The 27890-nt window shown below is 51.4% G+C and overlaps 7 protein-coding genes across 7 annotated transcripts; 3 read left to right on the top strand and 4 right to left on the bottom strand.

Annotated features, from left to right (window-relative positions):
* Positions 1 to 3351: 3351 nt before the first annotated feature.
* Positions 3352 to 5852, bottom strand: EAH_00015540 (hypothetical protein, conserved; the record flags this gene model as incomplete). Its single annotated transcript, XM_013391137.1, has 2 exons — positions 3352 to 3789; positions 3957 to 5852. The coding sequence occupies 2 exons, from the start codon at positions 5850 to 5852 to the stop codon at positions 3352 to 3354; spliced, it is 2334 nt and encodes a 777-aa protein (XP_013246591.1).
* A 2867-nt stretch (positions 5853 to 8719) lies between these two features.
* Positions 8720 to 11872, top strand: EAH_00015550 (ULK kinase, putative; the record flags this gene model as incomplete). The annotated part of the gene is made up of 8 exons (XM_013391138.1): positions 8720 to 8796; positions 9055 to 9126; positions 9608 to 10103; positions 10272 to 10346; positions 10914 to 11121; positions 11348 to 11429; positions 11587 to 11668; positions 11771 to 11872. The coding sequence occupies 8 exons, from the start codon at positions 8720 to 8722 to the stop codon at positions 11870 to 11872; spliced, it is 1194 nt and encodes a 397-aa protein (XP_013246592.1).
* Positions 11873 to 13067: 1195 nt separating this feature from the next.
* Positions 13068 to 14925, bottom strand: EAH_00015560 (RNA binding motif-containing protein, putative; the record flags this gene model as incomplete). Its single annotated transcript, XM_013391139.1, has 5 exons — positions 13068 to 13149; positions 13819 to 14145; positions 14279 to 14319; positions 14483 to 14606; positions 14786 to 14925. The coding sequence occupies 5 exons, from the start codon at positions 14923 to 14925 to the stop codon at positions 13068 to 13070; spliced, it is 714 nt and encodes a 237-aa protein (XP_013246593.1).
* A 2528-nt stretch (positions 14926 to 17453) lies between these two features.
* Positions 17454 to 17991, top strand: EAH_00015570 (hypothetical protein, conserved; the record flags this gene model as incomplete). The annotated part of the gene is made up of 3 exons (XM_013391140.1): positions 17454 to 17519; positions 17630 to 17687; positions 17846 to 17991. The coding sequence occupies 3 exons, from the start codon at positions 17454 to 17456 to the stop codon at positions 17989 to 17991; spliced, it is 270 nt and encodes an 89-aa protein (XP_013246594.1).
* A 1380-nt stretch (positions 17992 to 19371) lies between these two features.
* Positions 19372 to 21320, bottom strand: EAH_00015580 (hypothetical protein, conserved; the record flags this gene model as incomplete). The annotated part of the gene is made up of 4 exons (XM_013391141.1): positions 19372 to 19677; positions 19853 to 20686; positions 20827 to 20997; positions 21294 to 21320. The coding sequence occupies 4 exons, from the start codon at positions 21318 to 21320 to the stop codon at positions 19372 to 19374; spliced, it is 1338 nt and encodes a 445-aa protein (XP_013246595.1).
* Positions 21321 to 23753: 2433 nt separating this feature from the next.
* On the top strand, positions 23754 to 24581 carry EAH_00015590 (hypothetical protein, conserved; the record flags this gene model as incomplete). The annotated part of the gene is made up of 1 exon (XM_013391142.1): positions 23754 to 24581. One exon carries the CDS (start codon positions 23754 to 23756, stop codon positions 24579 to 24581), a length of 828 nt encoding a protein of 275 aa, XP_013246596.1.
* A 487-nt stretch (positions 24582 to 25068) lies between these two features.
* EAH_00015600 (eukaryotic porin domain-containing protein, putative) lies at positions 25069 to 27665 on the bottom strand (the record flags this gene model as incomplete). The annotated part of the gene is made up of 9 exons (XM_013391143.1): positions 25069 to 25263; positions 25419 to 25490; positions 25632 to 25717; positions 25949 to 26018; positions 26133 to 26209; positions 26378 to 26520; positions 26683 to 26779; positions 26994 to 27082; positions 27346 to 27665. The coding sequence occupies 9 exons, from the start codon at positions 27663 to 27665 to the stop codon at positions 25069 to 25071; spliced, it is 1149 nt and encodes a 382-aa protein (XP_013246597.1).
* Positions 27666 to 27890: the final 225 nt, after the last annotated feature.

Here is a 27890-nt window from a genome sequence, read left to right on the forward strand (position 1 = left end):
TCTGAGCAGCATAATTCAGGGATAAGGCATGCAATAAGGCATGGTGAGGTTGGTCTGCCATGCGTGCCCATTCTCTTTCACGTATGACTGACAAAGTGTTTTTGCTTCTAGGCTCAGAATGGATCCCTCTCAACCCACACTACTCTGATATAAGGCTAAATTGGCTTGGATTATTTTGACGCTGTTACGCTGCAGTGCAAAAGAGTTGCCGTTGGCTCACCGGTGGAATATGCCGCTGCCGAAATCCAACAGATTGAACACAGAACACCACAAAACGCCCAAGCGTGCACGAATAAACGCCTCCACGGCATGCGGCATGCATGCCCGAAGAGACGCCGGGTACCTTTACTCCTTCTCAGCTCCATTCCTATTTTGGGTAGCTTCGACGCTTCCAGCAGTAGCGAATTCGACTACTTTTCCCGGCTGCAAAAATGGGCGCCGCATCAATGTCAAATCCCCTTTTCCACCAGTGACTGAGGGGCCGTCTTCCTTGCAAATCTGCCGATAAAATTGAGTATGATGCTCAAGAACCCTGTCAGCGTCTGCAGAGGGAAACGCTGGCTCAGTGCACCTCCGCTCCCGCCTCCATGGTTGTCTGCGGAAGGCCAATGAAATCTGAATTTCACTGGCGCATTCAAGAACGGCGGCACCATAAAAGGGAAAACGCAAAACACAAGTGCCTCTGTTGGCATTCAGAGCACTTTTTTTTCAACAAGACAAGCTCCTTCCTTGGTGGCCAATGGGCAGTTTGCCCGAGCCGTCTAGATCCCGATAAGCCCTGCAACAAATGCAAATATTCAGCTGCTTAGGTAGAAAAAAAGATTCAAGCAAATCGGCCCCTTGTGAAATCCGAAGAACCTCGCCTTCCGAAGGACAGCAAGGGCAGAAAAAGTACACGGAGGAAGAGCGGGCCCTCTCGTTGCCCTCTGAGCCCATAGCAAGGACCCCCGAAAAAAAAGGAGACTTTTCCAATCGGTGACTTTCCTTCGTCAAAACAAATTAAAGAGGAATATGGGAAGGTCCTCTCGAACTGCGCTTTCTTTGAGCTTGCGTGGGGGCCTGTATGGTCTCTTCTGTCGAACGCAGACCGTCATTTATCAATAGCCCTCCTGACATGAAGGCTTGGGCAAACCACGAGAAAGAAGCTCCGTCAACAGCCAGAAAATAAATTTGTTTCTAAATGCTTGAGAACGATCGGGGCTGAGCATGAGGCGCTCTTACCTCGTTCCTTGCCTAGGAAACCCTGCTCACGCTGCGGGAGCGGGCGAGTCGTCGCTCTGACCTGACCAGTGGAGGCCTTTCTGCAACCGGATCGTGTTCCCAGTCCTTGTCTTCTTTTACTACTGTTTAATCTTAGTACTTCATGGTGTTGCTGCACCTCTTTCTGAAGAGCAGCAGTGCCTACTTGTCTCGGCTCATAACACCTGCCCGTCAGACAACTATCGGTTTCCTTCCGTGTGCACTCTTCAAATGCATTTCTTTACCAGTTAATGCATTTCCAGTTAATGCTTCTGGCGTATTCCCTCTTCTAAGGTTATGATATCCCGTCAGCACGAGCCTAGCCACTCCCGTTGCACGCATGGCAATACGGCCCCCTCTGGCGCGTTGGCACAGTGTGTCACGGAGAAAAACCAGCATGCAAAGTCAAAACAATTAAAGAGGCAGCTCTTAACCTTCAGATTCACCTATACTGTTGGCGACAAGATTCCATGGCTTCAAGTATTTGCGCATGTCACCACTGAAAAAGTACATCTGTTCATGAACAACTGTAGCTACCCTCGATGTGAGTTTCAGTGAGGCGCGTCTTACAGCGAATCTTCTGGGAGTCTGCAAAAACATTAACGGATTATTCAAAGCAAAAAGCACTCCCGAACAGCAATCAAAGCAGCATTCGGCAGTCAGCAGATTGAACTATACCGGAAGAAACAATGTTCAGCACGTTTCTTCCTTGGCACACCATTGTGTACGACTATTGTTCGTCCCCCATCTTCTGCACACTGGAAATAGCAGCATTAAGTCGAGTCAGAATAGGGAATAGAAGTGTTGGAGCTCCACCACTTTGAGAAGTGCACTGGCCCCATCCACACTGCCCCGCTGTCGTTATCAACTACCAGCTCGTTCAGCAGTTCAGGCTAAGACCACAAGAAAATTGTGCGAATACAATTCCCCTCTTTCCTCCCAGAATATGGGCAAGCGTTCAGAGATCGCTACACGATGAAGGATTTGAACGAACACCTCGTACAGACCGCAAAACCTTACCATTACAACCTAGATTCAAGTGCTTCATTGCAGAGGGGCGTATACGCGTGCAATGAAACGGATAAAGACGAAGTAAACACACTCAGCAACCTGGGTCGCCAATGGCGGAGTGCCCGCATTCCTCGGTGCCTCACACCTCAGGGTATTCATTTTGGGAATTTGGTGCGTAGTGAGTCCCTATGGAATTCAGCTGTCACTCTCGTGCACTTCTTCCTCCAGCTCGTGCGGCTGATTCATAGGCGCGGGCAGCTTTTTTTTCATGCTATTTTGTCCTGTAACAGCACCACTAGCCACCTCACATTTTGCACATGGGCACGTACCCAGCTAGAGCAAGGCTATTTAATGCTCGCCTAGTCATCATATATTGCAGCGAACGTACGCCGACAAGCGATGCGTCATTCAGCTGTTCCTGCTTTCTGCGGAGACATTCATCGCTCGCCTAACTGGCCTTAAGTTAAACTTCTTATGAAGACGAACACGGGATGCAAATGCACCCGACTACAAGCTCTCTACGGAGGAATACCAGCGATATTGTGGCCCTCCACAGGTCTCAGATATTCTATAATATCCGAGTTACAGGAACAAGCCTCCAGTGGACCGGCCGCCTCTGCAAAGAATGCAAGCTTAACACTGAAGTTTCACCACTTAGCCGTCCTCAAGAAGGAACCCACGGAACAATCCTTCGTCAAGTTTAAAGTTTCAGAACAACCAAGCCAGCAACTGCAATACATGATGCCCAGCACCGTGTTTTCAGCGCAAATGCGCATTTGGCGTGGTCCTGCCAGTTCCGACGATGTTTTTGGAATGCATGCATCACGTTCGTTGCACGATTTGTCCAATACCCCCATAAAAAGGCCAACCGTCAATTCAGGTTCGTTTTCAATGTACAACATATTTCCATGCTAGGCTACCCACAACAAGCCCCCCCTTTTGAGAGTGCGTTGCAACAAGCCCGCTGGGCGCATCAACGGCTCCCTCGCTTCTGTAAAGCGCTCTCTCGTTTCTGTGAAGCAAATAAAATGCAACGGTGTTCCAACCCCTCCGCAGTCTTGCCAAAGCCGAAATGCCGAAGTTGTGATCCTCAGGAACCAATTACTCCAAGGCGAGGGCCCCGTCGTCACCACTGGGCCCTGTAAGCGCTTCGCTTGCTGCGCTGCTGCTGTTAGGTACATTGCCAGCATCACATTGCACAAGTGGAGTCGAAGACAGCGGAAAGGATGCTGTCGCTGCGCAGCTGTCTTCATCCCCACCGGCAATGCTGCTAAGCATCCCCGACTCCTCAAACTCCTCACTCCCCTCAGGAATTTCCCCAGCATTGCTCAAGCCTTCAGCTGCCTGGGACGGGTCTTCATCTCCTGCGTAGTCCCCGCGCATTATCTCATAAACTTCTTGGCGATGCCGACCCCACAGAAGGGCGCTCCCCAACGAACTGGTTGCCACAGCGACCATCGCGCCTCCCAGAATCAAATGTCCTGAGGCCAGTGTGGCTATGCCCAAACCCACTTTAACGCCAGCCCACACCCCGCTAACCTGCGAAGCGCACAGCACCTCAATATGAGCAAAGGTTTCTTCCTATTTGTCTAATACTGAAGTACGGATGCCAAGCATGCCACGCACTACTCCTTAACAGCGCGAGGCAGGGGGAAAATGCAGATCGAAGTCGATAGGCTGTTGACACTGAGCCGGTGACGACCTACCTCGGGACCGCCTGTGTCGACAATCTCGGCCAAGTGATATCGCGCCTCCGAGAAACTCGATGAGGAGGTTAGAGCTACAGAATGCTGAAAGAAGTTTGTGCTTCGGTTGCGCACAGCCTCTGCAAGGGCCTGCTGCCTCCTCTGCAGCTCCGTTAGTAGGCTGCGAGAATTGGTTTCAGAGGCCCCACAGGCCAACTCATTTGCCTGTGAATGTTCATCTTCTCTTCCATTAACGTGCAGCAGCTCTTCTGGCCCTTCCGCGTTTCCCCCTGCTTGATCCGGGCAGTTTTCTTCTTCTAATACTATATGTTGACTGCCCACACGCTCATGCGTCGTTGGGTGCATGCACGTACCAAATAGAGGAACGACTAGAGCATCCAGCGCCCTAGTAGCCGCTCCAGCAGCAGAAGCAGCTGTAGTAGCCGCCTGCTGAACAACATCAACGGAGCGGCGGGAAGAAGTCGCCATCGTGGAACGCAAAGACTCCCACAGTTTCTGCTTCTGCTGTTGCTGCAATCTGTCCGTCGCTGTTTGTGCGGATTCCGAGCCCTCGTCGTTCATCCGCCCTCTCTCTCCACCTAGATCCGGCACCAGGCAATGTTCACAAGCAATGGCAGTAACCTCAGTTTCTTCCAGGCTGGTCAGCACCGGCTCAAATCCCTCGGGGGTCTTTACTGGCTCGGCAGTACAACACCCAGTACAACACCCAGCGCCACCCTCCCCCGCAACAGTAGCTCTCTCTTGCTTGCGCGCATCCAGGAGACCTTTAACAACGCGCGTCGCCTTCGGAGTAGACGGTGTACAAGAGAAGCCGCAGTCCGCTGTGACGAGCTCCTCCTGCCGACGAGCATCCTGACCCTGCAAACTTCCAGCACCAGCGGCAGCAGCTGCAGTGGGATAGGTCCTGCTAACCGTCGCCAAGTGCTCTTGAGCGGCGGCCTCTGCTTCGCTGCCTTCTAATTCCGTTTCTGTATCGGCAACTGCCACCGTGCAGCTCTGCGGCCGGTCGCATCCAACGTTGGTAGAGCAAAGCCACTGAGTTACTCCAGGCAGACGAAGGCGTCCCAGCAGCCATCGAGAGCTGGCTGATCCCTCGCTGTCTGGTGGTGGAGCCTCTTCGCAGCCAAGGCTCCCTCGTTCGCTGTTGTGGCTATTAGCCTCACGTACATTTTCGGCAGGTGCGGTGGCAGCGCCTGATTCAGCTTTCTTGCAAATCGCATTTCCTTCTGTATCAGCACTAGATGAGTCCCAGGAGGCTCCCAGGCCTATGTAGCTTGCTGCTGCCAACAGCGGGTTCGCTGTGACCTTAAGCGCGGAGAAGTCCGTCGTCGCGACCCTCGATGCAGTGGCTGACGCCGCTGCAGCTGCATGCTCTATTGCGCCTTCCCAGGCTTTCGAAACCCCTTGACCACTACTCCTCAGCAGATAATGTGAGTGACTCTCTGATAATTTTTCTGACTTGTGAAGCGCCTCAACCGCCACCGTCGCTGCAGCTCCAGCCACTGCATCGATCGGTCCTTCATCTTGTGCATCGCTGGCCGATGCCGGTGAGGCAGATGGAGGCAATTGTTGTTGCGGTGCTGCTGAATGGTCGCAGGCCGTTGTTTCCGCAAGGGTCTGTTCTTCTTCAGCAGCGTGTACACTGACTTCAGCTGCTGGAAAACCTGCGTCTGCAGGAGCAACTGGTGAAGTCTCTGGCGGCGAATCCGCAGCAGTCGAAGTGCCACTTGCCTCCTTACAGGCAAGAGCCTCTGCCCCTCCTCTCCAAGAATCCGAACACCCCTCGACCTTAACAGCGCTTCCACCTGTGGAATGCAAGTGCAGTAGGTCAGACCTGCCCTCTCCCTGCTGGTCTAGCTCGTCAAGCGACGCGAAAGCAACAGTGCTCCCATCCATTTTTGGCTGGATAAAAGCAAATCTTCCTTTGCAAATACCTCGAGAAGCGTTGTTCTGACACGAAGGCGCCCCCTAACTTGCTGCTGACACGCAAGACACTAGGCGGCGACTCTTCAAGCTACACCGCCGCCCACCGCCCGCCGAAACTTACGCTTAAAAGTGTCCAAAGGCGGCTCCAGGTGTTACATTGCCTCCACAACGCTGAACGGTAGACTTGTTCATTCACTCACGGTACATTCTGCAAAGCTGCTTGTCTGCCTTGCCCAACTCGACGGATGGCTCCTAAACCGGAATGAGCAACTGCAATGCGAGGCCACTTGCGTAAAAATGGTCAAAACAAAGCACAAGTGGACAAAAGCACCTCAAAATTAATCACTAAAAGGTAATAACAATGCGAGCTGTGGATAAGCTGACGTAGTTCTCTCGGCTGGCGGTTCGGAGTGTTCACAAGACGGCGTTCGCGGAGAACGTGAGACAGGGTCTACCGCCTTCCCAACAGCACAGGAAAATACAGATATGCATTGACAATAATTAACATAAGCTCTCTTGATGGAGCTACGGGCCCTTGTCTGACCGGACCACCGGCACTCACCTACCACCCACTGGTACTGTCGGATGCGAGGAGGGTTCAAGGGAGTTGCTCGCCTATTTGTGCAGCTGCAAAGATTAGTTTGCCCTTTCCGTTTAACCCTCTTTAAACGGAACATGATTTTCTTCCAGATTGTGTGATTGGTGGTGGCCTCTGTCTCGCTGCGAAGACGAACTGCCCATGAAAGCTGTTTCTTCTCATCTTCAAGCTTGGACGGCCACGCTGTCCCTTTGTGCTTGCCCCCTTCTCTTTGCGTGCTTACTTATTGGCTCGGCATGCATATGTATGTGCTTTTATATGCGGATGAGTGGCATTAGTGTGTCGAGGGCGTCGCCCGTGAACTTGTATGCTGCAATCAGTCAGTGCTTAACTCTCGCTATAACGGTGCGTTGCTTGCGTGCACCCCCTTAGAAGTTAAGGTTAGCTTCAACGAGGAGCCCCTGCTGAAATGCATACCTCTCCAAAGCACGCAAGAGGTACTGACGGGATGCAGAAGGAATTCACTCTCGCATCGCATCGTCGTTTCCGAAACTGACCAACTACGAACAAGAGTGCCAACTACACCCTCAGTTTCACTTCCTTTCCCCCTAAACTTAGTATTTGCTCTACACAATATCTTGCTCTACAAAATGCATCTCACAGTGGCAAATTAAACACTGAGTTGCTTGCGCTCGAGTGCGATGAAGAGGCGACTAGTAATTCCAGTTACCGTGCCAGAACTCTGCGTTTACCATAGAATTTTATCCTCACTGATGAACGTTGCTCTGCAGCTAGCAGCTACAGGGATCTCTATACTGGGAGCAAAGCTCAATTGCGTGCAGGTCTGTTGTCCGCTACTGCAGGGCACGTCACGAGTTGGCTGACGGTGCACAGAGTTGACCTTCAAAAAAATAAATGGGGGTAGAGGCCTAAAACTTCAAAAAATCCCTCAGTCGAAAAGCAGTGTACAGGGCCACTGCTCCAAATTGGAAGCAGACGCTCCAGCGGACTGCTAGTGCCTGCCTGCGTTCCGCTGGATACACAATAGGTGAATCCTCACGACGTGAGGAGATGCAACATGGTGTTGCTTCGTTTTAGCACCAAAATTGGGTTTTTCCTCGATATGCTGTGGCTGCTGATTGTTGGAGGCACAGTAGAGTATTCGCCTGGCGCCATTACACAATAGAAGGAGTGTATCGCTGGATGTCTGTACCCTGTTCTGTCTGTTGGCTCTTTATGTCTTTCCTCTTTTCCGCAGGTTGGCTGTTGAGGGCCAACGAAAAGGTTAACAATCGTATAGAAGCGTACTGCATGCATCAAGGGGCGGGTTGCGCATGCGTGCACGTGGGTTTTACTTGCAGCAAGGGTTGCAACAAATTTTGCTGCAATTCATGGCACGCCGCCTAATTTTCCCACTAGCCCCAGACAGCTGCGGGGTCGCGCCCAGGAAGGCTGAAAAATGGAGGGGAGAGCAGTTGCCTTTAGGAGAACTCTTACCCCATGGGGTTTGAGCCGTTTGCAGCTCACGACTGCTTTAGGCTAAGCTGGGGGACTCCCGTTATACTCTCAGTGTCAGTGCCCACTGGCTCATTCACTCCAATAAGTGATTTCCATCTCATACGTGTAATTCTCTGGCGAAATCGAGGAACGATTGCACGCCTCCTGGGGTTACCAAGAGAACAGGCGCCATTCCCGCGAGCGAGACGACCGTGGCGAAAAGGTTGCAACAGGCAAGGCGTCTGCGTCCTGCTATTCATACTCGAGAGGCAACTGGCTGAAAAGTGTTTTTGGCGTTGGACGGAAGGTCGTAGCTTTTCCTCCTCTTGCTGAGTTTTTGACAGCCCCAGCATGCCGAGCTAGGCAACCTCTGTTGCAGCCGCTGGGGGGAGAAGACAATTCCTTGCCTTCTCCTGCACCCCTTTGAGCTTGCTCAACAGCATGCAAAATAAGCGCTCAGGCGCATTTGGTACAACCAATTAACAGGTCCTAAGCAGGCCCCCGGGGGAACTGTGTCTTCAACCTCGTCTTGGTCTTCGAAGGATGGAAGCGCAAAACTAACCACCACAAACGCTCAAAGGACGCCGCAGATTGAGTAAGCTATTGCATGTCTTCATTTTGGTTGAAGGACTCATTCTTCTTATGCGAGAATGAAGAACACAGCAACGTACAGCACATGAGAGCCATTCTGCATCCTTGTGAGCAGGCCAGACTAAAGCCTCCCCTTCCTAACTAATTATTTTCCCAGATTACACTGCCAGCTGCGCCACCAAAAATGGTTGTACTTATAACGTCCGGGAAAATGGGCGTCGCACCAAATTGTGGTTCCCGCGGTTCTTTGCGACAGGGGGATCTGCCCCCACTCGTCCAGCCAAGAGAGTGTGCATAAACGTCATTAAGTCACTATAATCAGGTAGTACCAAATGGCAGACCTATGATTTCTTTTGGTAGGCCAAAATACACACATCTTTGACGGTGGGAGCAATCCAGGGAAGCGTGGCGAACCGTCCCTTCCTCTGTCGCATCTGCGGGGACAGCAGGAACAACAACGAAGGCAACGAGCTGCTAGCTGTGGCCGAAGTGCCTCGTTTCTCAGCTATACAGACAACATGGATTTAAGCTCTTATGCTGTCCCAGCGAACACCCTGACGAGAGCCCAAGCCCGCCTCTGGTTGCATCTGTCGCGCCGTGTTTGTACCGAATCAAGAGGTAAAAAACGAGGAAGAATCAGGAATAATTATTATACATAATCTTACCTTTGGAGTGAAGGATGAGCGTTGGAGCCACAAAGCCCCTGGCGCCTGCGCCTGCATGCGGCACTAACAGGCCTCTCCTAGCATTCCGTTTTCTGTATGAAGATAAGAATCCTGTATAAATGATGATTTTCAACATATGGGTTTTCATTGGTAGGGCAGTTTCCTTCAGAGAGAAATGCGCGAGGCACAATTTTGTTCCTCACAGCCCCAGTTTGAGAAATGGGCCGTAGCGTCGAGTTGCCGTAGAGTAGGAATCCGCGTCTTTCCGTGGCAGGCATACTGCTAGATTGATGAATTATCGGGGATTGTCGGCAGAATCGCCTCCTTAATACCGTTTATGGCACTGGTCGACACGCCCCGCGACGTCAAGGGGCGCTGGGCCTTTCGGAATGCCGGCAGTTAGGACTTTCTGTGGTTTGGTTTCTGCCGGTCAGCACAACTGTTGCAGTTTCAATGGGAAACTCGTGCTCCCCTGGCTGCATCTCTGCCACACCCGCCCACCGCCGCGGAGTTGATGATATTCGCAGATATTACAAGATCGGTCGTGTCATAGGCTGCGGTTCTTTTGGTCAAGTGCGAGAATGCACAGACAGAGAAACTGGCCAGGTTTACGCCGTAAAGGTGATGGAACGGCGCATGAGTGGCAAGGAAAAAATGACTCCAGGCAGACCGTCGAACGAGGCTATGATCCGTTCGGAAGTGGAAATACTCAAGTCTCTGCACCACGAAAACATCGTTTCTTTTGTTAAGTTTTTTGAAGACAAACATTGTTTTTACGCCATTCTTGAAAAGTGTGACGGCGGTGAACTCTTTCATCAAATAGTCAGCCGAAGGCAATTCACTGAAGAAGACGCCTCTGCCCTCTGCAGGCAAATGGCGTCTGCTCTTGCTTATCTACATGGCCAGGGCGTTGTTCACCGCGACGTAAAGGTGCGAATTCAAACAGTGAAGTTACAGTCGAAAATACGCAGCAAACGAAGGACACAGAACACTCACTGGCTGTTTCTGCTTGGCAACACCAGGAACATATCTTAGGACCTCTGCGTCTACCCGTTGCACGACTACTACTTGCACTTTCTTCTCTCTGCGTGCTCATAGGCGGAGAACTTTCTTTTTAAGAGCAAGGGAGCCGATTCAATCATCAAGCTTATCGACTTCGGGATGTCTGCAAGGGTTCGTATTTGAGGGCTTCTTCCCTCTTCAGCACGAGCATGGTTGCGTCACTCGATGCAGAAGTAATGGAAGTGGTGAATTCCAATCATTGGAAAATTTTCGGTGTTCTTTGCTGCAGTTGCCGGAATGCGGATACCTAACTGATCTGTGCGGAAGTCCACACTACATTTCGCCCGAATTAATCAGGTGCTTGACCCGCAGTGCACTTCAGTGACTAGATGTACTTTAGCATGTTTGTCTGTCGTTAAACAAATTGCTGCAGCGCGCGAAGCCGAGCGAAACAACCAGCAGTAGCAGTAACAGCTAACTCCAACGATGGGGCACCATCATAGTATACTCACTGTGCGTTCCAGAGGTCCAGTGGCAACTCGGGAGAGAACTGCAACCGACTTGTATGAACACTTGTCTTACCTGCAGCAAACGCTACAACCAAGGAGCTGACATGTGGGCTTTCGGAGTGATGATCTACCTAATGCTTTTTGGGAGATATCCATTTGAGGGAAGCAAAGCAAGCGCAATAGCGGTGAGTTGTCGGCGCCTTCTCGCGGGTTGGCAACCATCGTTCAGCACGTGGAACGGGGTCAAGCATCTTTTATCCCCTTAATAAGAGAGTTTGATCTGGATTTGGTGCGAATGTGTGCGGAGCAGAGAGAGGTGCAAAGCAAGCAGCTTAACTGGTCGCGGGCGGCCTGCCCGTTTTTAACAGATGCTGCGATTGACTTCCTGAGTCGTTTGCTAGACAGAAACGAGAAGACACGCCTCACCGCAACTCAAGGTAGTGCTGAAAACAGAATGTGACGTGATATGTGCTATGTTTGCCTTTACTACATACGCCTATTAATCATAACCAGTCTTCTTTCGTCTTCGTCCACCATTGCGGCCTGACTGCTGCATTTGAGCAGAAGAAAAAAGATGTCTTTTGCATACAAACCACGTAATTTCGTACGCCAGCTGGTACATGTCAAGGAGATATTGCTGCCCTGTTTTGCGTCATTCTTCAGCGTTGGCGCATCCGTGGATTTCACAGCCGTCACCTGACAAGGCGTTGTCTGTGATTGGTAAAGACAAGTTGGAGCTAGCCCGGTGAGCTGTTTGAGAAGTTAGGGTGGGCGGGTCGGAGTTGGAAGGTGAATAATATTGTGGATTACGTGTGCAAAGGCTGGACACTATGAAAATCGCAACCCACAAAGCTGGTGTAGTTAGTGCCATTATCTGGAAGTGTTTTGTGCTTTGTCTTCAGGCGGCTTTCCGTTGACTGTGAGCACCAAGGCAGTCAAACATCAACGAGGAAAAATTTCAAGGTTGACAGGCCGCCGAAGCATGTAGGTAAAACTGTGAGTGGCCATCTCACTCTTGGCGTAGTAGGAGTGCCCTTGGGCCTCCCTTGAATGTGTGTATCTATGATCTTGCACGTGTGCATGCAGTCCGTGTGTGCGGGGGGCTTGCTTCAGCATAATCGTCAGCATGCTTCAGACTCCGCTGACCACAGTAGCCGGGAGCACAATGGGGAGTTCGACTCTGGATAGAGGAGACAATGATGATTCAACTTCAATTCAAGGGTGGCAGCGGATAGACGGATGCCTGCAACTTTGGCACGCTAAACCGTTGCATGTGCAAAACGCACGTACATGGGACAACTACCGCAACAGGCGTGACGACGAATATACGGCTCTCAATGAAGCCTGGCATTCAGCTGACAAGCCGCAAGCGCGCAACGTCTGGCCACTGGGAGGGGAAGAATGTACACATCTGTACATATCTTCTGTGCCTGCATGTCCATCCCCTCCTGCGTTACCTGCCGACGTTGTCATTCATTTCCACTGGCAGCGCAATACTTATAGTCTTCGCATTGCGTGGGAGTCACTATCAAATCCTCTGCAGCCCATCGGCGTACCGGCAGGTTTGGTGGGGTGGGGTGAATGATGACGTCATGCAGGTCGTGTTGGCTGTGGGTAGGTGTGCGGTCTACAGAGATGTGCCCAGTGGAATACGCGGCCATCGTTGCGGGGCTCAGAAACTACCCCGCAAATATACCAATCCGCCCACCGTTGACTCTTTCGCTGCACATCTCGTTGGTTCCCCTCGTTTCTTGCTGTCCAAACACTGTGTTTGGCATCTGGAGTAGTGGCCTCCGAGCGATGATGCCGAGCAGCAACGCTCTGTTCTTCTGCAGACGCTGATAGCATTTCTTGTCTTTTGCGTGCTCTGTGCTCTGCTTGAGACAGAGACCAGGGTCTGCCAAGATTTATTACGTTGCTACAGAGGGCGGCGCGTGTTGAATGAATACCGAATATATAAATAATATATATATACATATATAGTCATCACAGCCCACACCACGAGGGGCCTGCCCTCACCAACAGCAACAGTAGCGCAGTGCGCTTGAACACTGTAGGCAATTCCGGGAGGTTGTAGTCTCTTCGAGCAGCAAAACAAAAGCCATTACTGTATGCACAGATCCAACCTACGCATGCACTGCAGCATGCCTGCTACAGCTGCAGCAACAGGCACGCAGTGCCAAAGGTAGTGCGTGGATGCCCTCCGTTCCACCCATACGCTCATAGTCATCAGTTTCAGCGACCCGACAAAATTGTGCAGCAACTTGTGATAGTGAACAAACTTGAGCGTGTCTTGATGGCCCTGCTGCCGCCCTGTCCCACTCCATGCTGCCGGAGCAACAAGTTGCCTGAGGTCCCCTGACTCCCTCCTCGCACAGACCAGCTAATGCGCACCTGGGTAAGGCCGTGCTGCGTAGTCCTCATCGCGTTCCCTTTCATGATAGCGCGCGCGACGCCCCCCATCCCTGCGTCGCAGAAGACACCCGTTGGAATTACCTACATTGTCTGTCCAGTGCAGCAGCCTGCCCATAAAACGGAAGGTGGCTCGCAAGAGGCGCTTCCCCAGGAGGCAACATACCATGACAAGCATGCACCCATCATCATCATCCGCACAAACGCATCCTTCACTGCGAGTCTTCCACGCAGAGCAACAATGTACGAAGCGCCACACAGTGCTGCGGTTTACGGTAATCACGATGGCATCTATCTCTCTCCTCGAGAGCCTCCGACCACTGCAGTGTTCCTTTACACAATTTGTGTGCCTTGCGTTTTGACTTTGGCTTAATCCAGCAGAAGAATCCGATTCAAGCATCAAACCTCTTGGTTGCTGCTTCTCTGTCGCCCCATGTGTGCCACTCTTTAGCCTCTGGAGGGTCCTCTTAAATGCCTCATTTCCTGGAAGGCTCGACGGTCGCTTTGGCTCTTTGCGCTGCGCTTTACCCTCTTATCTCTTTCACTGCGAGCTGAGCTGACGCCGCCACTTCACTTGACTGAAAATATAACTCGAGTGTCACGAGAGACCTGGGGCCTATCAGTTGCGTAGATTAGAGCAGGCCATTTTGGTGACAATTATGATTCTCGCAGTTCTCAAGAAATCTCATTCGCTGTACAGACTGATTGGCTAGCTGGCTCACCCTGTCGGGTAGCGGTAGCGGTCTCCGCGATAGCCATCGTGAGGCCTCGATCTGCTTCTGCTGCGCCCCCCACGGTGCCGCCTCTCCTCCTCGATGCCGACCCTGTAGTCGCGCCGGTAGTCATCGTACCCCGCGTAGCCCTCGTCGTAGCCCTCGCGGCCCCGCCGTCCGTACGCCTCCCCGCTGCCCTTATAGCCGCCTTCGTACGCCCCGTGGTCTCTCTCGTAGCGCCCAGAGCCAGAGCGGCCCTCGTAACGGCCATCATAACGGTACCCCTCACGTCCTGGGGGCCCGCGGCCTATGGGGGGGCTGCTTCGGTTGTACCTCCTGCACAAATTGCACACAACATACACGAGGGCTCTAGCTAAGCTTAGAGGATGAGTTACAACCACCATCAGAGACAAACCCCAGCGGCTACACACGCGAAAAGGGGAGCAAAAGAAAAAGGCTTTAGACGCACCCATTCTGACGCTCCGCCAGGATCCTCCGCATAGTGTGGGGCTGCAAGGAGAACCGCATCCGGCACAGTAACCAAGCACGAAACTATACTGAAAAATACGCGTCCTATAGGAAGCATGGGATCTACCTGAACAAGCCAGCCCCGCCCTTCAACATAACACGAGCACCAAAAAAGGCCCCCGAGCCGCAGCGGTTGCTGGCTTACAGACTTCCTTCTGTCTTGTGCGATAATTACGGAGATTTCGTTGCCATCGAGTAGAAACCTGTCGAACTCGCGAACAGCATCTTGAGCGTCCTTTTCCTCGAAGTACTCTACGAAACCAAAGCCCCTGCAGCCCAGTTAATAAAGATGATTGCAAACGCCTTACTATGAAGAGAGAATACGAAACTGAATAACTTGGAGACCTCAGACAGCTAATCGCGTGTAAACGTGAGTTCCTGCCAAGCTGTGCTGGCCCAGCCTCACATAACATTTTCCATTACTGCCGCAAGCTCGAAATACACGTACCGGGGTTCCCTTGTGGTGTGGTCAATGGGCAAATAGACATCCTTTACACGTCCAACCCTTTCGAAAACTTCTCGAACCTTTTCAGGAGTTGTTTCATAGCGCAAGTTGCGCACGAGAAGAGAACAACCACGATTCGCCATTATGGTTTAAACGCAAAATACGCGACCCCAGAAAGGGCCAACACGGCGAGACTGCAGACTGAACTGCCTCCTTTGGCAGCTCCCACTCGTTCTTGAAATGCAAATTATTTTCTACGAAATTATTTAAGTGAGTGGCACTCAGTGAAAAACTGAGAAGATTTCCAGGAGTGCCCCTAGCAGCCTGTGGTCAGCCGCTCACCCTCCGCGGTTCTCTGGGGAACAGAAAACACGCAAAGAGTGGCCGCCAATCTGAATACCTACTGCAAGCAGAAAAAAGCAAAACGTTATTTAGCAGCGGCCCACCGACAAATGTTGAAATCGGGCCTCCGCTCACATGCAGCCTGAAGTACGGAGGAGCGGCAGCTGATGGTGCAGCAGCTGCGCATGCACCACGTTGGGAAACAGGTCGGCTACGAACCATTTTATCAGAACCCCGGCAGGTAATGCTTTTCGGGCGGAATGCATTGCAGCTGGGGATGAGTGAGTCACGGGCTCAATAGTGGCTTGAAACTCTCTGGGCATCATCGGGATTACGATTGCTGCTTCCAAACCAGCAAGTATGCATACGTAGTCCATCATTGAGTGATAGAGCTTTTATCATTATTCGCTTTTAGAGTGGAAGAGCTTCGCGACGAAGCATTGCGCACAAACTGGCGTCTTTCAGAGCACAAGACACCGAACACTCTGGCGTTTAGGGTTGTTAGTCTGCCTGTGTGAGCAGCTCCAGCAAGTCACCCTCTGCGAACTCTGCTGGGCCTGTGCAGTGTGTAATAGAGCGGATGAAGGCGTAGGAAGCATTTACCTAGTTTATCGCAGTTACCTTAGCGAAGTCTGGTTGACGACGTGCATCCTCGCGCTTGCAGAATTCAATGGGCATCTTCTTTTCAAGGTCGCAAACTCGTAAGACGTTATTACTCTGGAGTGAAACTGCTTCGTGGGGCACCCCAAGCGAGCGATAATTTGACTGCTGCTGTGTCAGCGTAGTTTACATGGAGTATCCTCCAGGGTTTGTTCAGCGACAAACAAGAGACTAAACAGGACAGTTTATGCTTGCTCACTTTACTCGGCCTCGCGTTCATTAGTAGTGGTCGCACGGCCAAACTGGCGGCCAGAGAAGAAGGCATCGAGATAACCATCTTCGAGGCTGAGTGCTTTTAACCCCATGCCGTGCAGGCGTTCTGGATAAGCCAGTGAAGGTGATGCCACAATGCGGCAAAGCGCTGCGCCTACAGTTCCTTCCTGTCCACGATCTTGCACCTCTTATTATGGTGCTGGTACGGGCAGAGGACCGCTAGAAGGAACTGCGGCGGCAACGGCAAGCGCCCTCGTGAAACACTGTGCGACGGTGGGACTGCAGCGGTTGTTCAAAGTGCGGGAGGAAGTAAGGCGGCTATTTGGGTGCATTGGACCTCTACAGTCATCGGTGGTTTGCCTGAAACAAAAGGTTGCCGAGAGGATGGCCTCTCATATTGTTGCATGCATGGCAAGCACCTGCTTAGTGCATGGTCAGGTTCCACGGTCAAACCGTGAGGCTGTTAGCAGCCCCCCGGCGGGCGGTTCTCCTTTAAACAGAGCCCTACCCCCTCAGAGTGCACGCATCAGCGTTGTTTGGGTAGACTGTAGAGACTCCCAAGCCGCACAAACGCCCCAACAGCAGAGGCTTAGAGAAGGTGAAGTAGGTGCACTCTCAATGGAGATGCGAAAAAACCCGGATATACAGCAACCTCCTATCGTATTCAGAGACTGCAAAGAAGCGAGCTGCGGAGTTGCTCCTCCACCACATGGAGAGAGTAGTTCAGTCGAAGATCCAGGGCAGCTTTCTGAAATCGGATCCGCACCCAAACAGCTGCCTAACGGTGCGACACCCGGTCCCCAACGTCATTATGTACTATGCTGTGAAGTGGTAAACCAGTTGGCGCAAATTTCGTGAACAAATTCATGGGCCATGCAAGGCGCAGTGGACATTTTCTGCATTGGGGTGGCAATTTGTAAAAGCGGGTTTGCCCAAGTTTTATAGGCCTTCAAGCGGGCAAAATGTGTTCACGCAGTAGCTTTAGTAAACTATGAGACCAACGAGAAAATTCATAGTCCGGATTACTCTTGCCGTGCTCCTGTGTGACGGCGTGGCTTGGTTTGTGATGGTTGACATAGGAGTTGCGCGAAACACATCAACTGCACCAACAGGTGTCCCTGAAGACAAAGAAAAGTGGATGGAAAGCTACCAGCGTCTTGCCCAGCAGTGCGCAAACCACAGGCAACTGGTAGACGCATGCCAAATCTGCCAAATTCAAAACGATTTTACTGGGGAGCAGCTACTGAGACGCTTCGTGTAGTCTGGGGATGGCGTGCGACTACATCCGCAGACATCGAGAATTATTTGAGGAGCTTTCCACTTTGTTGTCAAGTGCCAGACTCCCGCGCTGGCAGGTACGTCTCAATAGTTCTGCACTTCGCTTTGGTAGTCCTTTTGCTCCGGTGTCCTGCACTTGTCGGACTGCGTCGCCTTAGCTTAAAAGTCTGTCTTGATGATGGGGGCTGTACAGCGGGACGGTTTGAACTTCGCATTTATCGCGCTTCAGCAAGAGCACGAAAAGGTATGAATATCTGCTTCTCAGAAACAGTGGACGCACTCTTCACCTGCAGAACCGAACACTTCCACTAACATGGTTCGCTTGCAATCGTGTGGCATTTTCTTCTGTGTCAGGCGCTGCAACAATTGTCCAGTGAAATTGGAAAGGCCCGCTCCTCTGTCAATCTAATGAGTAAGCCAAAGGCCGGCTGCATACAGCAAAGAAGGCCCCAAAACAATTGAATACGTGCACCTACAGCTGCTTAGGTTCCGATCTGCGGTTATAGGGGTTTTGATGTATATTGGGGGCAAAAGCCTCATCGCTGTGTTCACTTCTGAGTGGTCTCCTAGGGGTGCAGTCACGTACCAGTCTAGGTGTGAACAGCTTTGCCGTCCTCTGCAACGTTGGGTTGCTTTCGTACCTCAAGGAAACATGGAATGGCACTGTCGCTCGTCTTGAGGGCGTGCAGGTCAGGCCTAAGTTCCTGCACTTCTGAACGATGCATGTTGGCTTCCCTCTCTCCAAGGAATGCCGTGATGTATCCACGTAGAGTTTGCATGCTCTCAGAACGAGATTACGACGTCTCTGAAGAACTCGAAGCTATGGTCACTGCCGAAGGTGTTGAGGAGCAAGCAGGCCCCTCAATCGAACTTAACCTGCTGCAGCACGCACTCTTGCGACTGTTCGGCGCTTATCTAGCATTTGTGTCCTCAAGGTAATGAAATTGCTCGTGTCAGAGTCGACTAACTGCGGAGGAGATGGAGTTACATGATGTCGAAAAGTACCACTTCAAACGCTTCCTCTGATTCTAGCAACGGCCGCCTTGTCAGGCGGTAAAAACTCTTCACTCATTTGTTATTTAAATGCATCGCAGCAAGTATTTGTACAAATAGAACTCCTCAGGCAACCCAGCGCATGTGGGAAAGGCTAGGTGGGCATTGGCATTCCAAAATGAAGGGCGCAGCCATAAAAAACGCAACTTTATTCGATACCAAGGCTGTTCGCTCTCACTAAATTTATAATTGGTGGCATTCTCTGCATCTTCCTACCGGCCTGGAGGCAGAAAAAAGAACCAATAAACTATTGCAATGCAGATCCTCTTCGCAATGCGCCGGCCATGTACATCGGGTCATAGTAGCATCCAGTTCCTGTGAACATCTCAAACCCAGTCTTCAATGTCATCCCCCTCAATTACTAATCAAGGCAATTCACTCTGCAGCTACATCCACCACTGAGCCAGCTGCCTCTCAAAGCCATCAATGCGCTTTCCTGTTTTCACTGATCCTCCCACAGCCATGCAGTCAATGGTCCAATTTCCTAGGGCCTCTGTGTACTGAAGGTTCCTGCTCTGAGTTCAGTGAACAAAGGAACACTAACCCTTGGTAGCCACCCTCGCCTCCCATTGCAGAAGGCCTACGACCCTTTTTACACGGCGCAGTTCGCCAAACAAGGTGTTGCCTTTTGGAATTCGCACTGCAACTTACGGTGTCTTCCCTGCGCATTAGCTTGATAACCTCGATGAAAAGCCGTGTTTCCTACAGCCTTTTTTGACATCGGAGTGTATGCACTGGACTGGAAAGCAATGGCGGAGGAGCTCAGCTCAGCCAGCATGAATAGTTGGTGCATTGATGCGCTGGGCATTTGACTGCAACTGGACCCGTAATTCTACCCTTGCTCATGGAACAAAAATCCATCTTATTCATTTAACGGATATGCCAGACGGTCTCCCGTCGCAGTAGCTGCCTCGAGCTTAAGTGCGTACAGGCGTCTCAAACCGTCTTCTTTTGCATTTCGCATTCAACCGCATGTTATCTTTTAGGTTCGCAGCTAGTGTGTGCAGAAAGTGCTTACTTTGCAAGTTAAGCAAGAAGTTGACTCAGGTTTGATGTGCTTTGATAGTCCGACCACAAAATCGCAGCCACTGAGACAGCGCAGCTTCGATTTCGTGAGAACAGTTGCTATGCTGTGTACACGGCAGTGTTTGCTGCCGCTGTTCAGCAACCGTCTGTATTGCATCGGCGAAAGCCTCCCACAGAGCCTTCTGGTGAGCACCGGCCAACAGAATGTCTCGGCCTAGACGACAGAGCTCCTCGCAACTCGCAGCAGCAGCTGCTGCAGAGAAAGCTGCCAAAACATATTCGGCGCACTTTTGCTGCCCCAGTCGCTGCAAGCCAGCAAAGCCCTGAACAAGCGGCAAACAAAGACAGCCCAAAAGTGCTAGTATTTGTTCGCGTGCACCAGTTCACCTACTCATCATTCATGAAAGGCCATTTTACGGAGAAAAAGAGAGCAGCGAAACTCACAACACCGTCGACAGTAGCAGTGGCAGCAGTGAAACGGGCTTAAATCTAACTGACGAGTGCAAGGTCGAAAGGAGTGCATGGCAACCGCGAGGATACAGCACGATAGACCTGCGTTCTAACGAGCTGCAGCACAATATCTCTGTCTCTTTGCAGCATTTTCATATCTTCATTGCTGCAGCTGCTGCACGCAAGCGAGCTTAGGCTAGCGTCAAAGCTGCTGCTGATTTGCGGCGCCGGAATTCCCAAGGCTGCAGAAATGGTGGCCAGAGGCCAGACCAACACAATGGTGTCGCGGGCGTCGCCTTCCTCGAAGAGCCGACCTGACGACTTCTGCATTTTCCTGAGGTGCCGCTTTGCTGCTGTCAGCAGCTCTCGTGCGGTTGCCATGTCGAGCCCTAAAGGCTCCGCAGTGGCCCCCAGGAGCAAAAACAGACGGCGCAACTGCATGAATGTCATACAGTTCCACTGAGGCTGCACACACAGCAGCAACGCTTCTTGTAGGTCTCGAGCAGCAACACCAGCACAAGGGTCTTGCAGGAGGCCTGCTTCTTTCATGGCGAGCAGGACCGTCGCGCCGTCAGAAAAATGAACTCGGAAGTCTGTTTCTCCTGTCCCTTTTGCCAATCCCTCCTCAAGAGGAACGCATTCCTCCCTTAAGAGAAGAGGGCTGACACCTCCTCGAGCCGCAGCTCTGAAACCAGTGCACAACCGTTTTGCAACTGCTGTCGCGAGGGGCCCGGTCAGTTCGCCTGCTTTAGAAAAGGCAGCCACCAGCACTGCGGCCGTGGCCAGAGAGAGCTTCCCCTCCTTCACACTGCTCATCACTTCTTCTCGCTGCGACGCCCAGAAGGAACTCCCACAGAGCGAATCTGGGTCCCGTTGGCTCGCCTGCACCAATTTCAACAGAAACAACCTGGGCTCCAACGCAATTCAACCGAAGGCAGACATACTCCAACGCGATTCAACCAGAGGCCAACATGGAATCAGGCATACATATTACAAGCAGCGGGGAGGGCTAGTTTCCTCACTTCTAGGACGCGGTCGACCACTGAGCGCGCCTCTGCGCATACATGCTGTCCACCTCCCTGTCGCCCGGAAACGCTCGACTTTTGGCATTGCTGTTTCTGGTCGTGCTCTTCATCTCCACGCCGGTAGTTGCGACGGGTTGCACGGCCAGCCAGATATCTGCGTTGTTGCAGCTGAACAGGAACACAACCCCCCACGTTGTTCAAGGCGTGTCTGGCTAAGGCCGCGTGCGTCGCTAGTCTGTGGATGGCGGCAGACAGGATCATTGAAGATTCCCCAGAATTTCCGTTTAATGAAAAAATCGACGCTGGCGAGGCCTCTGGTACACTCCTTGCAGCTGCCACCTGCAAGCTGCGAAGTGCCTCAACGGCCGCGGCTGCCAAGGCTGCTAGCTGTGTCAGCCACTAAAACTCCTGAATATGAGACTTCATACAGCAAAATTCAATTTTTATCCAGAATCTTTCCTTACGGGAGGTGGCGTTGGGGGCCTTGCCATTCGCCCAAGCCACAGCGCGGAGTCGATTGCCGGGCAGTTGACAAATCCTCAAGCAGCTCTGCAAAAAGGGTGAAACTATGCCGAATGGATGGACTTCTGAGCACTTTTACTTGCTAAAACAAATTATACGCAAATTAACATAATTAAAAGCTGAGGTGTGAGGCCAACGCCAACGAAGAGCTGCACGAGACTGCCTAGTACTTATGTCTCCCGTCTGCACTCCTTTGGGCTACTGATGCCGCTAGTGAACCAGCATCTCTTTCTCTGTTCTTTCGCGAGTATATATATATATATATATTTTCTCAGGGAAGAAAACAGATATTGCTGCCACAAGGGACAGTCAGCGGCTCTTGAGCGTAGAGCAGCATTCGCATGCTGCTCCTATATCTCGCAGGCTTCCGCAGTTTGAGGTATAAAATGGCAGTATTGGAATAATGGCTATATTTTTAATCCGTACGTATACTTCAGCCTGCATGTGCTGCACCTCCTAAGGAATTCGTGCACGAGTCAAGTACTAAAATGAACCACAAAGTGCGTAATGGTAATAGGTATCTGGCCTCCGGAAGACGTGAGCAGCAGATGTGAGCTGCAGCGTCGTAGAGTGCTCCTTTATAGTATTGTACGTAATTATATTTGCACGCCGGTTGGATACTGAAGGTCAAGGAAATGCCTAAAATTTGGCAGCCCTAAAGCATCCATCCAAAATGGCTTTGGTATGCTTGCTCCTGGGTTGCTCCTTTCAGGGGTTGGAGCAAGCTGTGCTGCTACTCATGACAGAATCTCTTCTCTCCCATTCTGCCTGCTTTGCATCCTCATCAGCGTCAGGCCTTTGCTGTGCCGCTGTGCACAGGAAGCCTGGAAATTACAAAGGAGGTTATTCAAACTGCTTATCAATGATAATTAATATATTTATATCAAATATTTCGGTTTTTATCGCAGCTCATTACGGCAGAGCTCGATGACTCTCTTCGCATCAGCCTTCCGCATTTGCGTGAAATAAGTGTGAAAGTAGAAGGAAATTCAGGTTAAACACACGCCTTGAGCCGATTATATGTCGCGGGAGGGGCAGCCTCCTTACAGTAAACAAGGAGACGGGATAGCTGCTGGAAGCAATCAACGGGCGTATTGGTGGTTTTGCACTCGAATAAAAAATCTCTGCTCGATGACTAAGATTGCTGAGATCCACTTTTTAGGTAGGGCTAAACCTTGTATAAAACACCATTTGTGTGAGCTTGCAATACGGACGCTTGTATGAGCTCGCAGAGGCCATTCCTGCTCCTGTCTTCCACGATAACAAGAACGTGTAAAATAAAATAAACCTTCAAGGGTGTAGGGATGCGTCACAAGAACATGTCACTGCGCTTCGTCGCCCCATCAACGGAGCGGTGTCTGAGCATGCGAACGCGCAGCCAATTCAGTGTAGACAGGGTAGCCGTTGCTCCACTACGAACAGAGCGAGCTGATAAAACTAACGAGATTCAAACATTTGCTAACAAGTAGAAAGAATGAAAAAATTATCTGCAGTACTTAACCGGGACAACAGCGAGAAATCAAGGACAAAAAAAAGGGACTCGGCGACAAGGCAGAGATTGCAGCGCTGCAAGTGCGAAAGGCGGCTTGGAAGCATCGAGACCGCAAGTTGACTATTTTTACCGGCCTGTTAAGGACTGCGAGAAGGATGTCGAGGAGATAAACGTGAATAAATAAGTCAAACACCTGCACGGCGGCGAAACTTTAACATCGCAGAACATGTGGCAAGGACAGTGGGGGGCGAGTAAGCCAAATTGAGGCCCTTGCAAGAAAAAAAACTGCAAAAGCATAAAAATAGAGTGGCTTAGCTGGGAAAATAAGGAAGCACACGGAAACAAACGTGCACCAGAGGGAACAAGACCACGAGGACCACCCCGAATTCGAGCCGGCTGACTCGGGCAACAATAAACAGCATAACCGAAAGGGGATACTGACAATAATAATCATCAAATTGATAAGTATCACACACACCTATGTTATTAAATAAACTTTGGGGACCTCTCGAGCCAGCGGCTAGTTTGAACATCCCTGAAACAAGGGCTCCGACCTCCTACTCGTCAAGCAGAATACTTGTGTGTTACAACTGAGCCAACAGAGCCCACAAAGAGGAAACTTCAGTGCATTCTCAAAGTCAATGCTATTTAATTAACATTTCTGCAAGAAAGTACTACCTTAGTCCTGTTTCTGCGCAGTCGTGCTACCGGCCCCTCGCTCTCTGTCTCGAAAGCGAATCGACGAGCACTCTCAGCGCCGCTTCCTGTCTGACGAATGTGAGCGCCCACCAACGCCTAAGGCTGACGCCTCTACAGAGCGGTTGCATTTTTTAATATATTCACCTTGATTTTTACCACTGTATTTTTGAAAGCAGGAGCGGCATCTCCAAGAACTTATTCTTTTCGCAGGATGGATCAGCCATCGGCAAGCCTCCGAGGGGGTGCTCCGTCTGCTTCTACTGTTGATGGGAGTGAGGCGGGAAATGAACAGCCAGCTCGCGGGGAGGTGGGGCAATCAGACGTTGGACTATCCCGAGATGAAGAGGTCGGTGAGGAGCCTCGTCTCCCCAGCGAGCCGTGCTTTGCGAAGCCTGCGCCGTGGTGGCACAGGGTGAAACAGGCGGTGGGTCAGCTTTCCACAGCGGCCGCAGCAGTTGTCACCGTGCTTCAGTCGCTTGCAGGACGTGATGTTTCAGGCCTACGCGGCTCCCCAGGTCCCACTGCTCCGGGAGTCGAGGAGACCAGTCCAGTGGGCCATTTGCAAGCTGACGGGCCTGCTATCGCTTCGTTGGACAGCATGCAACCGGAGGGAGTCACCGTTCTGGAGAGTCCATCTAGTGGTGCAGACGACCCAGTCGTGGGCAGTGCCACTGGGAACGATCCCTCAAAGGCCCAAGTAGCTGGAGCTGAAGAGGGAGAAAACGGCGATAGGCCTCAGCTTCCGAAGGAGCCATGCTATTCCAGAGATAAGAGTACCTCAAGCGGCCTCAAGAAGCTACTACTAAAGGCTGCGGCAGCAGCTTCAGCAGGTGTGCTACTGCTTAGGGGACTTGGCGAGCGTGGACTTGGAAGCATAGGTAGACTTGGAACTGCTGCGCCGGTGGGAGAGAGCGGGTTGGTAGGCAGCGGTGAACAGGTGAGCATCCCACCAAACCCGCCCAGCCCGCTGGATGTCACACCAGCGGGGAACTCCCTGCCACAGCCTGCCGAAGTCGTTGGTGGGGATAGCTTGGCGTAGAGCAATTAAGCAAACCTCGCATTGCTTGATTGCTTTCTTGTGTATTCGCCGTCTTGTTCGTTTCCGGAATTATCTCCATGGAGACTTGTTGACGACGGCTCGCATTTGAACTTTATGCGAATTGCCGTAGCATTTTATGAGACTCCGTTCCGTTCCCGTTTAATTGACGAAGTTGCGGCAAGCGGCATAGCTCATATGCGCTGTAATTCGTGGAGCACTCCCCCACGCCATGATTTTTTGCTTCATTTGCTTCAGTCTAGAAAATAACTAGCTGTGCCAGACACCAGGCCTATTTTGTATGCTAGGGCTTATTATGCTTTACCAACGACGGGAGCAAGGGAGTTGAATAACTATTCAACAGAATTCAGCTAGAGCAGATAGAGAGCAGAGGTCTGGAGAGTGAGTTGAGAAGTGCTCCTGCAGAGGATTTTCCCCCTTCCGAGTAAACGAACACAACGACGCGGTGGAGCCCACTCGGGGAGAGCGGTCAGCTTGACTGCGGTGGTGGCCCGTCTGGCGGGGGTACTACGTGCATCAGGAATCCAAATTTATATGTGCCCCGCCAGTAGTCTATAAGCCCGCTTACGCCGAATCCGTTATAGTCTTGCGCGAAGACAGAAATGCGCCCGCCGGTGTCTATAAGGCCCTGCACCCGAGCCTGCCGAAAGAGATACTCCCATCCCTGAGCAAAGAAAGTCGACAAGTATTGGATCGCATTGACAAAACTACCGTTTGGGCAAGAGCACGCCATTCACCTCAATGCCGCTATGCGTCATTGGTCCAATATGCCTAGGTGGCGATTTCTTCAATGCCGATTACTTTAAGAGACAAACGCACCAGCCTCAGAGCTGATTCCGTCTCCGGATGGCTATACTCGTACTCGGTTGCCATAGACAGCCGGTCAGTAACCTGCAAACAAATTCACCTTCCCAAGCAGTTCACAAGTGAAATTCATATTCCCTTGGCGCCAACCTACGTTTCCGCGGATTCACAAACGCAACAAAATCAAAGGTGCTTCGCCCGCAAAAATGAGTATTGTTGCTCCCGTACCTTTCTAGCGTACTGCACTTTGCAACTGTGTGTAAGCTTCGTTAGACCCGTAGGGGACTTGAAATCTGGTTGTTGACTCAGCTGGCCTGCCACAGGGCAAAGGCAAGAAGAGAGGCATCCAAAAAGCATTCGAGGTAAGCTCTCCTGTAAAACGAGCTTGCCTTCTTAAGATAAGTTCGTCATTTCTGTAAGAAGTACTCACATCCTGCTGCCCTATGTTGATAGGCCTGACGCAGCCGCTACTCCCATTTTGTGTCTCTCGCCAAATACATCCGCGAAGGACACTAAAACACGATTTTTAAGGGAATACAGCTTACATGAAACAACAGATTGCTTGTCCAGATTGTAGCGCCCCCCGACTGCCAACATCGACGCGCCATTCGCACCCTGTACCGAAGACCACTCCGCGTGCAACGGGAACTGAAAAGGGGAAGTCATCAACTCTGCTGCCACAAATACAGTGGAGTGCGAACAGGCGAGCACCTAGGGTGATGCACTTACCACGTAAGTTATCTCGCAACCGGCCTGCAGCTTTGGAGTCAATACTTGTGAAAACATTCCGTCAAGAATCCAACAAGCTGTAATCAACGCCACAAAGAGGAACAACCCATCTATGATTTTCTCTCCCTCAACTGATGACAAACCCCATGCGAAATCGGCAGCTACAAAATGAATTGCTTGTCTGCCACACTGCAGCATCAAGGCTACGCAAATTTAAAAAAAGCAAATAGTTCGCCGTCGCGTACACTGCCAAGCAAGCTTCAGGGACGAGGCCCAGTCCCGGCCTGTGTTATCGAGAGAAATTTCATAAAAATTCCGTTGGTCGTCTTTGAGCGACGAGTTGAAGTTCAACTTGAGGTCCGCGCTCTGGCAGAGGGTCTTGATGAGTCTACAGCAATCAAAGAGTGCGTGCTTATCCCAAACCTGCATCTGTCCTCTGCAGCTGTGCCGCTGCTGTTTTGTTCGATGCATGCACTCTTTCGGCTCCTCAGCCCCCCGATATTAGCATAGAGAGAGCACAAATTGCTATTTTACAGCAAAGTTGCCTTACCTGCCTTGAAGCGATCCGTCTGTACCGAGCTTTGCCATTGCAAAGAAATGAGGCGGGGAAGGCTGCGCGTTTTCTCCTTGGCTCGGATCTGGTGGAGCTGATATCGCCAACGTCGGGCCAAACTGATACGAATACCCCGATTCCCGTAACTGTGTGCCAAGGCAGAAGCTATGGCAGGTTTGAAGGTACTTATTTACCTGCGATGTGAACACAACACGAGCTCTGTATGACCGACTCAACGCCAGCATGAAAACACAGCGTTAGTTCCAGAAAAGAAACAAAACAAATGACACCATGTACCTGCTTTGCACCTTCTAAACGAAAGCCATCAAATGTGTCTTGACCAGAGATGTTCATCCACTCCCGAGAAAACTGCTCGAAAGGGATCGGCTGCGTGAGCCTGCAGACAGAAACAAACGCACGAGAAGCAACACCCTGCGTCGGTAACTGCACGAAGAGACTTGAAGTAGAAGTGCCGATACATGCAAGACAAGCAGCTTTCATGAAGAGCTGTGCGTCGGCAATTGCATGAAGCGAACTGAACTAGAAAACAGGCAAAGGCAAGGATGCAGACTTGCAACCAGCACGCTACTGCTCGGATCTCCAGTTGGCTCAAGTGCACTCTGCATTGAGGGTTTTTTGAAAAGACCAGAGTTGTCTGACTGTGGCTTCTTTGCAGGTTCTGGGGCCTCCTCATTCTCCCTCGCCACTGCATCTTGAAGCACTTTTTTCCGCATGTCCGCTGCGTTCGAATCATCGCCCGCTGGCGCCTGCGACTCCTTTGAGCCAAAGAAGCTCAAGCCAGGAACTCCCAGAAACCCGGAGCCCTTCTCCGCGCAGCGAGCAACAGAAGGACAATCATCACTTCTGAAAGGAACCGCTGATGTGCACGGCAGGCGAGCATCGAAGGCCGACTCTCCCCGGCACTGGCGGCGGCCTGCTGAGGAGTGACCGCCGCATCGTAAGAAGGCAAAGAAGGGCATTGTCGACAGGGGAGAGGGCGACAAATTATATCTTCTACCAGCCACTCATCTTTTGTAAAGCTTTCGCCACGAGTCAGCCCCAGGACAGGTGGGGCGGTCGATGGGGCCCTCGCTGCATGCATCGACACTGGGAGATATTTTTGCTGGTAAACGCATGGGGGGAATCTGGTATATATTCTCGGGAAAAAAGACACCGAAAACATTCTCTAGGAGCCATCATCTTAT

This window comes from Eimeria acervulina, genomic scaffold, assembly GCF_000499425.1.
Source record: "Eimeria acervulina Houghton genomic scaffold, Eah_scaff94, whole genome shotgun sequence".
Classification (NCBI taxonomy): Eukaryota; Apicomplexa; class Conoidasida; order Eucoccidiorida; family Eimeriidae; genus Eimeria; species Eimeria acervulina.